This window comes from Drosophila persimilis, unplaced genomic scaffold, assembly GCF_003286085.1.
Source record: "Drosophila persimilis strain 14011-0111.01,24,50 unplaced genomic scaffold, DperRS2 tig00001310-arrow-arrow-pilon, whole genome shotgun sequence".
Classification (NCBI taxonomy): domain Eukaryota; kingdom Metazoa; phylum Arthropoda; class Insecta; order Diptera; family Drosophilidae; genus Drosophila; species Drosophila persimilis.
Window position 1 is genome coordinate 564 of NW_020825464.1, and position 11,014 is coordinate 11,577.

An 11,014-nucleotide genomic window follows, 5' to 3' on the forward strand; every position below is an offset into this window, starting at 1 on the left:
CCACTTAGATGAAATTGTTTCGTGTGCATTGAACATGATTTATTATGACACATAAACAACAGCTTAACTTCCGGGTAACTTACACACACATATGTCTGAGACTGGGACTGGGACTGCACATGTATGCGTAAAAAATGAAGAAAAATGGCAAAATGACTGAGATATTGACTAAAAGCCCTGTGGCAGTAACAACACGACAGCTATGGCAATGGGGCAACGTCAACGGCACTTACCTTTTCCGCATAAACACCCTCAACTCTTGGTCATAATAGTGACCCCCTCTCCTACCATTTAGAGCACTACTCCTCCTCCTGGGAAACCCATGCATTTGAAACAGGTTTGTCCTCTGGTTTCCTTCCTCTTTTTATTAGCCAGCAAGTTGTTCCTTGGACGTAACGCTACCTTTTTTTATGTCATGGAATGGGGCCATCATGTTCACCCGTGCGTCCAGTGGTCATCATTTTTCTTGCCCCCATACCGGGTCCTCATTCCTCCCCTGACTATCCATCGAAGCGGTAGTGGTTTCCATGTTAGATTCCTCCTTGTTATACCCGATACTCAAAATGAGTATTGGGGTATATTAGATTTGTGGAAAAAGTGGATGTGTGTAACGTCCAGAAGGAATCGTTTCCGACCCTATAAAGTATATATATTCTTGATCAGCATCAATAGCCGAGTCGATTGAGCCCTGTCTGTCTGTCCGTCCGTCCGTCTGTCCGTCTGTCCGTCCCTTTCAGCGCCTAATGCTCAAAGACTATAAGAGCTAGAGCAACGATGTTTTGGATCCAGACTTCTGTGATATGTCACTGCTCCAAAAATATTTCAAAACTTTGCCCCGCCCATTTCCGCCCCCACAAAGGGCGAAAATCTGTGGCATCCATAATTTCGACGATACGAGAAAACTAAAAACGCAGAATCGTAGAAGATGACTATATCTTCTAGAGTGCAAAATCTGAACCAGATCGTATAATTATTACATCCAGAATAACGAAAACAATTTCACTCTTTCTCGCTCTGTCTCACTCTAACACACAGGTTTCATGGTCGGTTTTGCCAATTGCAAAATATGAGTTCAAGGATCTCAGAACCTATAAAAGCCAGAGCAACCAAATTTGGTATCCACACTCCTGTGATATCGGACCTTGACCGTTTCCTGTCCAAATTTCGCCACACCCCCTTCCGCCCCCGCAAAGGACGAAAATCTGAGGCAACCACAAATCTCAGAGACTATTAAGGCTAGAGTAACCAAATTTGGTGCACACACTCCTTTAAGATGTCACTATAAAACGTATATCTCAGAATTTCGCCCCACCCCCATCCGCCCCCACAAAGGACGAAAATCTGTTGCATCCACAATATTGCAGATTTGAGAAAACTAAAAACGCAGAATCATAGATAATGACCATATCTATTAGATTGCTTAATCTGGATCAGATCAGACCATTTTTATAGCCAAAAGGAACAAATCAATTTGCAGTGGCTACGCAGCGCCCGACGTCACGCTCAGACTGATTTTCTGTCTCTCGCACGCACTCTTTGTCGTGTCGTTAAATATTAGCGGCGTCTGCCGGAGGAGAGCCATACTGACTTAGTATCGGGTATAACCGTAGAGTTGCGGTGTCCGCAGCAGCTCACAACGTTCCCCCTCGTTGTATTTTTGAATTGTCTTGATTAGCTTTTCTTGTATTTATTTTTGCACACCCTAAGCTCCGGTTTGTTTCCTTTTTATCTCACTTTTTATACCCGATAGTCAAAATGAGTATTGGGGTATATTATATTTGTGGTAAAAGTGCATGTGTGTAACGTCCAGAAGGAATCGTTTCCGACCCCATAAAGTATATATATTCTTGATCAGCATCAATAGCCGAGTCGATTGAGCCCTGTCTATCTGTCCGTCCGTCCGTCTGTCCGTCCCCTTCAGCGCCTAGTGCTCAAAGACTATAAGAGCTAGAGCAACGATGTTTTGGATCCAGACTTCTGTGATATGTCACTGCTACAAAAATATTTCAAAACTTTGCCCCGCCTACTTCCGCCCCCACAAAGGACGAAAATCTGTGGCATCCACATTTTTAAAGATACGATAAAACCAAAAACGCAGAATCGTAGAGAATGACCATATCTTTTAGACTGCAGAATCTGAATTGGATCGTATTACTATTATAGCCACCATCAAGAAAACAATTTCATTTTTTCTCGCCCTGTCTCTCTCTAACACACAGGTAGCATAGGCGGCTTTGCTTAGAGTAAAACATTAGCGCCTAGATCTCAGAGACTATAAAAGCTAGAGCAACCAAATTTGGTATCCACACTCCTAATATATCGGACCGAGACGAGTTTGTTTCAAAATTTCGCCACACCCCCCTTCCGCCCCCGCAAAGGATGCAAATCTGGGGATATTCACAAATCTCAGAGACTATTAAAGCTAGAGTAACCAAATTTGGTATCCGCACTTCTGTTAGATCTCACTATAAAACCTTTATCTCCAAATTTCGCCCCACCCCCTTCCGCCCCCACAAAGGACGAAAATCTGTTGCATCCACAATATTGCAGATTTGAGAAAACTAAAAACGCAGAATCATAGATACCGACCATATCTATCCGGTTGCTGAATTTGGATCAGATCAGATCATTTTTATAGCCAATGGAAACAAATCAATTTGCAGTGGCTACGAAGCGCGTGACGTCACGCTCAGACTGATTTTCTGTCTCTCTCGCACGCACTCTTTGTCGTGTCGTTAAATATTAGCGTCCTCTGCCGGAGGAGAGCCATACTGACTTAGTATCGGGTATAACTCTAGAGTTGCGGTGTCCGCAGCAACTCACAACGTTCCCCCTCGTTTGTTTATTACAATGTTTAAACAATGATGTATCTAAATATACAATATAAGAAAATATATATATATCCTTAAATAAATATGCATAAATATAAATGGAATTGGTTTTACACATATTACATTAGATTTTATTAGATTGCTTGTTTTTATACCCGATACTCAAAATGAGTATTGGGGTATATTAGATTTGTGGTGAAAGTGGATGTGTGTAACGTCCAGAAGGAATCGTTTCCGACCCCATAAAGTATATATATTCTTGATCAGCATCAATAGCCGAGTCGATTGAGCCATGTCTGTCTGTCCGTCTGTCCGTCCGAACCAGATCGTATAATTATTATAGCCAGAATCACGAAAACAATTTCATTCTTTCTCGCTCTGTCTCACTCTAACACACAGGTTTCATGGTCGGTTTCGCCAATTGCAAAATATGAGTTCAAGGATCTCAGAACCCATAAGAGCTAGAGCAACCAAATTTCTTATCCACACTCCTGTGATATCGGTCCTTGACCGTTTTGTGTCAAAATTTCGCCGCACCCCCTTCCGCCCCCACAAAGGACTAAAATCTGGGGCAACCACAAATCTCAGAGACTATTAAGGTTAGAGTAACCAAATTTGGTACACACACTCCTTTAAGATGTCACTATAAAACGTATATCTCAGAATTTCGCCCCACCCCCATCCGCCCCCACAAAGGACGAAAATCTGTTGCATCCACAATATTGCAGATTTGAGAAAACTAAAAACGCAGAATCATAGAGAATTACCATATCTATCCGGTTGCTGAATTTGGATCAGATCGGATAATTTTTATAGCCAAAAGGAACAAATCAATTTGCACTGGCTACGCAGCGCCCGACGTCACGCTCAGACTGATTTTCTGTCTCTCTCGCACACACTCTTTGTCGTGTCGCTTAATATTAGCGCCATCTGCCGGAGGAGAGCCATACTGACTTAGTATCGGGTATAACTGTAGAGTTGCGGTGTCCGCAGCAGCTCACAACGTTCCCCCTCGTTTTTATACCCGATACTCAAAATGAGTATTGGGGTATATTAGATTTGTGGTAAAAGTGTATGTGTGTAACGTCCAGAAGGAATCGTTTCCGACCCCATAAAGTATATATATTCTTGATCAGCATCAATAGCCGAGTCGATTGAGCCATGTCTGTCTGTCCGTCTGTCCGTCCGTCCGTCTGTCCGTCTGTCCGTCCCCTTCAGCGCCTAATGCTCAAAGACTATAAGAGCTAGAGCAACGATGTTTTGGATCCAGACTTCTGTGATATGTCACTGCTACAAAAATATTTCAAAACTTTGCCCCGCCCACTTCCGCCCCCACAAAGGGCGAAAATCTGTGGCATCCACAATTTTAAAGATACGAGAAAACCAAAACGCAGAATCGTAGAGAATGACGATATCTTTTAGACTGCGGAATCTGAATTGGATCGTATTATTATTATAGCCAGCATCAAGAAAACAATTTCATTTTTTCTCGCCCTGTCTCTCTCTAACACACACGTAGCATAGGCAGCTTTGCTTAGAGTAAAACATTAGCGCCTAGATCTCAGAGACTATAAAAGCTAGAGCAACCAAATTTGGTATCCACACTCCTAATATATCAGACCGAGACGAGTTTGTTTCAAAATTTCGCCACACTCCCGTCCGCCCCCGCAAAGGACGAAAATCTGGGGATTTTCACAAATTTCAGGGACTATTAACGCTAGAGTAACCAAATTTGGTATCCGCACTCCTGTTAGATCTCACTATAAAACTTATGTCTCAAAATTTCGCCTCACCCCCTTCCGCCCCCACAAAGGACGAAAATCTGTTGCATCCATAATATTGAGGATACAAAAAAACTAAAAACGCAGAATCATAGATAATGACTATATCTATCAGATTGCTGAATCTGGATCAGATCAGTTCATTTTTATAGCCAAAGGGAACAAATCAATTTGCACTGGCTACGCAGCGCCCGACGTCACGCTCAGACTGATTTTCTGTCTCTCTCGCACGCACTGTTTGTCGTGTCGTTTAATATTAGCGGTGTCTGCCGGAGGAGAGTCATACTGACTTAGTATCGGGTATAACTGTAGAGTTGCGGTGTCCGCAGCAACTCAAAACGTTCCCCCTCGTTTTTTTTGTAGTGTGTGTGTGTGTATAATATATACATACATAGACGAGGGGGAACGTTGTGAGTTGCTGCGGCGGGCGCTGCGTAGCCACTGCAAATTGATTTGTTCCTTTTGGCTTTCTCGTAGTTTTCTCGTATCTTTAAAATTGTGGATGCCACAGATTTTCGCCCTTTGTGGGGGCGGAAGTAGGCGGGGCAAAGTTTTGAAATATTTTTGTAGCAGTGACATATCACAGAAGTCTGAATCCAAAACATCGTTGCTCTAGCTCTTATAGTCTTTGAGCATTAGGCGCTGAAGGGGACGGACAGACGGACGGACGGACAGACGGACAGACAGACATGGCTTAATCGACTCGGCTATTGATGCTGATCAAGAATATATATACTTTATAGGGTCGGAAACGATTCCTTCTGGACGTTACACACATCCACTTTTACCACAAATCTAATATACCCCAATACTCATTTTGAGTATCGGGTATAAAAACGAGGGGGAACGTTGTGAGTTGCTGCGGACACCGCAACTCTACAGTTATACCCGATACTAAGTCAGTATGGCTCTCCTCCGGCAGATGGCGCTAATATTAAGCGACACGACAAAGAGTGTGTGCGAGAGAGACAAAAAATCAGTCTGAGCGTGACGTCGGGCGCTGCGTAGCCAGTGCAAATTGGTTTGTTCCTTTTGGCTATAAAAATGACCTGATCTGATCCAAATTCAGCAACCGGATAGATATGGTCATTCTCTATGATTCTGCGTTTTTAGTTTTCTCGAATCCGAAATATTGTGGATGCCACAGATTTTCGTCCTTTGTGGGGGCGGATGGGGGTGGGGCGAAATTCTGGGATATACGTTTTATAGTGACATCTTAAAGGAGTGTGTGTACCAAATTTGGTTACTCTAGCCTTAATAGTCTCTGAGATTTGTGGTTGCCTCAGATTTTCGTCCTTTGCGGGGGCGGAAGGGGGTGTGGCGAAATTTGGACACGAAACGGTCAAGGTCCGATATCACAGGAGTGTGGATACCAAATTTGGTTGCTCTAGCTCTTATGGGTTCTGAGATCCTTGAACTCATATTTTGCAATTGGCAAAACCGACCATGAAACCTGTGTGTTAGAGTGAGACAGAGCGAGAAAGAGTGAAATTGTTTTCGTGATTCTGGCTATAATAATTATACGATCTGGTTCAGATTTTGCACTCTGTAAGATATGATCATCTTCTACGATTCTGCGTTTTTAGTTTTCTCGTATCGTCGAAATTGTGGATGCCACAGATTTTCGCCCTTTGTGGGGGCGGAAGTGGGCGGGGCAAAGTTTTGAAATATTTTTGTAGCAGTGACATATCACAGAAGTCTGAATCCAAAACATCGTTGCTCTAGCTCTTATAGTCTTTGAGCATTAGGCGCTGAAGGGGACGGACAGACGGACAGACGGACGGACGGACAGACGGACAGACAGACATGGCTCAATCGACTCGGCTATTGATGCTGATCAAGAATATATATACTTTATGGGGTCGGAAACGATTCCTTCTGGACGTTACACACATCCACTTTCACCACAAATCTAATATACCCCAATACTCATTTTGAGTATCGGGTATAAAAAAACTACACAAGAACGCACGCGGAACTAATTTAACAAGTATTTGTTATTAATTTAATTTATTTAAATTGGCGTGGACTGGGCCCATAACCTATTGGTAGACTGGCTATGACAATTAGTAAACGGAAGACAGTACCAAGTTATGTTTTTCTTTAAAGATTATTTATGTATTTCTTGATTACTTTTTGCTGCAACACCGGTCCATGTTCATGTGCCCTTCTTTGCACATCATCATCCGCATCAGCCAGTTGTTTGGTTTATTTTCATTTGGTTGAGCTTCATGCTCAACCATGCTGTTGATTTCTTTAACCTTATAGAAAGTCTTGTGTTTATCTATGGGTTTCATTTCCCCGATTTGTTTATTATTCGCTAGACACGTCGGAAAATCATCATGAATGTCCATGATCCTGTAGGAATAGCTCGAGCTGAAGAATGAAATTCCCACTATGAAAACGAAATAAAGACGCGATAACATTATGCGAGTGTTAAATCGAACTGGTGGATTGGCTTTACGCGTTCGAAGTATTTATATCTGCTTTGCAAGCCTTGAACTTGAGTGTAGCTAAAGTCAACATCGCTATGACAGCTGTCCATGCTTCTAGATTAAATATTTGCATACATTTTTACGAATTTCTTAAAGTATTTACCTTTAATGCAATATTTAAAAGTAATATGTGTACGATTACGTATACCTCTGTTGTTTCTAGAGCAACGTAGCTGCCATTTGTGGCAGAGTGTCAGCGGGAGACTGGGGCACTGACTACCTTTCCCCCATGGGTCCTGTTCCCAGTAAATCTCTGTGAGCGACACGCGTGCCCCTCCACACACTACCCCCATGCAGAAACCACCACACACAAACATGAAACTGAAACTGAAACTGACATGAATTCGAAAAGCGTTTCCGGGCGAACATTAACACATTTATTTCTCGTTGTGGCGGCTCTGGGCTTTCGTTGGTCCCCAGTCGGCGGCTGAATAATTTTTTAAGTGACTTCTTTTATTTGCTTTATTTGCAACTGGGATTTGCGGGTGCGTTTATGTGAATACATTAACCAATTCGCAGATGCTGTTGGGGTTGTCACAGCGATGAGATAATATATGGGATGCTGTGAATGCTCCGCAAGTTCTCGAGAAACTTTAAAAAATGTTATTTTATGTTTGAAATTCGTCTAATACTTCACAATAATGCTTACGGCATTTTCCTTCAAACAAAGCGGCAAAAATTTCAAAATAATTTGTTAAAAAAGCAAATAAACGATTCGAAAAAGAAACCTATTAAACGCAAACATGCAGGGACTGTTCAGAGATCCGGCCCTCGACCGCCACTTCACTGGCCACTCGGGCAGCATCACCCAGCTCCGCTTCAGCCCCGAAGGGTCTCAGATCGCGACGTCATCGTTGGACGGCTCTGTGATATTATGGAACCTGAAACAGGCGTCACGCTGCATTCGCTTCGGATCGCATTCATCGGCTGTGTATGGAGTGGCGTGGTCGCCAAAGGGCAATCTGGTGGCCTCCGCCGGCCACGACCGCTCTGTGAAGATCTGGGAGCCCAAGGTGCGCGGCGTATCCGGTGAGTTTGCGGCCCACAGCAAGCCAGTGCGTAGTATCGACTTTGACCCGACCGGCCAGATGATGCTGACAGCCTCCGACGACAAGTCCGTGAAGATATGGCGCGTGGCCAAACGCCAGTTCCTCTCGTCGTTCAGCCAGCAGACCAACTGGGTGCGTGCCGCCAAATTCAGCCCCAACGGCAAGATGATTGCCACCGTGAGCGACGACAAATCGCTGCGCATCTACGACGTCAACACTGGAGAGTGCACGCGCACCATCACCGAAGAGCGGGGCGCCCCACGGCAGGTGGCCTGGCATCCGTGGGGCAACATGGTGGCCGTGGCCCTGGGATGCAACCGGATCAAAATCTTCGATGTTGGCGGCAGCCAGCTGCTGCAGCTGTATGTGGTTCACTCGGCGCCCGTCAATGATGTGGCTTTCCATCCCAGCGGAAATTTTCTGTTGTCCGGAAGCGATGACTGCACCATACGCGTTCTGGATCTGCTGGAGGGCAGACACATCTATACACTGACTGGCCATACGGCGGCCGTAAATGCTGTCGGCTTTTCCCAGGATGGAGAGAAGTTTGCCACTGGTGGCAACGATCGCCAGCTGTTAGTTTGGCAGTCTAATCTGCACACCTACGATGCCTCCCAGTTGGAGGCCAAGTCTGCCCTGCTCTCCTCCAGCTGCGACACCAGTGTAGCCTCCGTTTACCAGCAGAGCAACGCCAGCAGCACAGCCTTGTCGAACGACCACAGCATTCGCATCGATATGCGCGAGTCGCACGCCTATAAGATTTTGGACGAAAACTTCCAGGTGCTTGACAGTGAACACACAAAGCTACCAGAGACACCAAAAAGTGCCAGCAAATCTTCTTCGGTTGGTCAGCCGAAAGCGATGCTGTCGCACGCCAAACTGGTGTCCAAGGAGTTGGACTTCAAGCCTCGCAGCACCAGTCCACGCTTTTTTTAGTTCACTATTAACTATTAACAAATAACTAGAAGAACTTGGCAATAATTAAAAATATCGATTCTCTATCTTAGAAGTTACTTAACTGTTAACAAAGCCTCTCTATCGCTTCCTGTAGCCTATCATCACCCAATACTACTGCACGTAAAACTACTTCCCTGTACAATAGATCACAGCAAAGGGAACAGCAGAAGGAAGTGGACTACGACTACAGGAGTCTTTTCCATTACCCACTTAGATGAAATTGTTTCGTGTGCATTGAACATGATTTATTATGACACATAAACAACAGCTTAACTTCCGGGTAACTTACACACACATATGTCTGAGACTGGGACTGGGACTGGGACTGGGACTGCACATGTATGCGTAAAAAATGAAGAAAAATGGCAAAATGACTGAGATATTGACTAAAAGCCCTGTGGCAGTAACAACACGACAGCTATGGCAATGGGGCAACCTCAAGGGCACTTACCTTTTCCGCATAAACACCCTCAACTCTTGGTCATAATAGTGACCCCCTCTCCTACCATTTAGAGCACTACTCCTCCTCCTGGGAAACCCATGCATTTGAAACAGGTTTGTCCTCTGGTTTCCTTCCAATTTTTATTAGCCAGCAAGTTGTTCCTTGGACGTAACGCTACCTTTTTTTATGTCATGGAATGGGGCCATCATGTTCACCCGTGCGTCCAGTGGTCATCATTTTTCTTGCCCCCATACCGGGTCCTAATTCCTCCCCTGACTATCCATCGAAGCGGTAGTGGTTTCCATGTTAGATTCCTCCTTGTTATACCCGATACTCAAAATGAGTATTGGGGTATATTAGATTTGTGGTAAAAGTGGATGTGTGTAACGTCCAGAAGGAATCGTTTCCGACCCTATAAAGTATATATATTCTTGATCAGCATCAATAGCCGAGTCGATTGAGCCATGTCTGTCTGTCCGTCTGTCCGTCCGTCCGTCTGTCCGTCCCCTTCAGCGCCTAGTGCTCAAAGACTATAAGAGCTAGAGCAACGATGTTTTGGATCCAGACTTCTGTGATATGTCACTGCTACAAAAATATTTCAAAACTTTGCCCCGCCCACTTCCGCCCCCACAAAGGGCGAAAATCTGTGGCATCCACAATTTCGACGATACGAGAAAACTAAAAACGCAGAATCGTAGAAGATGACTATATCTTCTAGAGTGCAAAATCTGAACCAGATCGTATAATGAATACAGCCAGAATCACGAAAACAATATCACTCTTTCTCGCTTTGTCTCTCTCTAACACAAAGGTTTCATGGTCGGTTTTGCCAATTGCAAAATATGAGTTCAAGGATCTCAGAACCCATAAGAGCTAGAGCAACCAAATTTGGTATCCGCACTCCTATGATATCGGACCTTGATCGTTTCGTGTCCAAATTTCGCCACACCCCCTTCCGCCCCCGCAAAGGACGAAAATCTGGGGCAACCACAAATCTCAGAGACTATTAAGGCTAGAGTAACCAAATTTGGTGCACACACTCCTTTAAGATGTCACTATAAAACGTATATCTCAGAATTTCGCCGCACCCCCATCCGCCCCCACAAAGAACGAAAATCTGTTGCATCCACAATATTGCAGATTTGAAAAAACTAAAAACGCAGAATCATAGATAATGACCATATCTATTAGATTGCTGAATCTGGATTAGATCAGATCATTTTTATAGCCAAAAGGAACAAATCAATTTGCAGTGGCTACGCAGCGCCCGACGTCACGCTCAAACTGATTTTCTGTCTCTCTCGCACACACTGTTTGTCGTGTCGCTTAATATTAGCGGCGTCTGCCGGAGGAGAGCCATACTGACTTAGTATCGGGTATAACCGTAGAGTTGCGGTGTCCGCAGCAACTCACAACGTTCCCCCTCGTTTTTTGTGTGTCGATGTGACTGGGAAATGGG

The 11,014-nt window shown here is 44.3% G+C and overlaps 1 protein-coding gene across 1 annotated transcript; it reads left to right on the plus strand.

Annotated features, from left to right (window-relative positions):
• The first annotated feature begins 7,813 nt into the window (after window positions 1-7,813).
• LOC6604253 (POC1 centriolar protein homolog) lies at window positions 7,814-9,126 on the plus strand. Its single transcript, XM_002029134.2, has one exon. The coding sequence runs from the start codon at window positions 7,851-7,853 to the stop codon at window positions 9,090-9,092; it is 1,242 nt and encodes a 413-aa protein (XP_002029170.2). The 5' UTR covers window positions 7,814-7,850; the 3' UTR covers window positions 9,093-9,126.
• Window positions 9,127-11,014: the final 1,888 nt, after the last annotated feature.

Excerpts from the sequence above, each read along its gene's own strand:
- LOC6604253 (XM_002029134.2), top strand. The coding sequence starts at position 7,851 with ATGCAGGGACTGTTCAGAGATCCGGCCCTCGACCGCCACTTCACTGGC.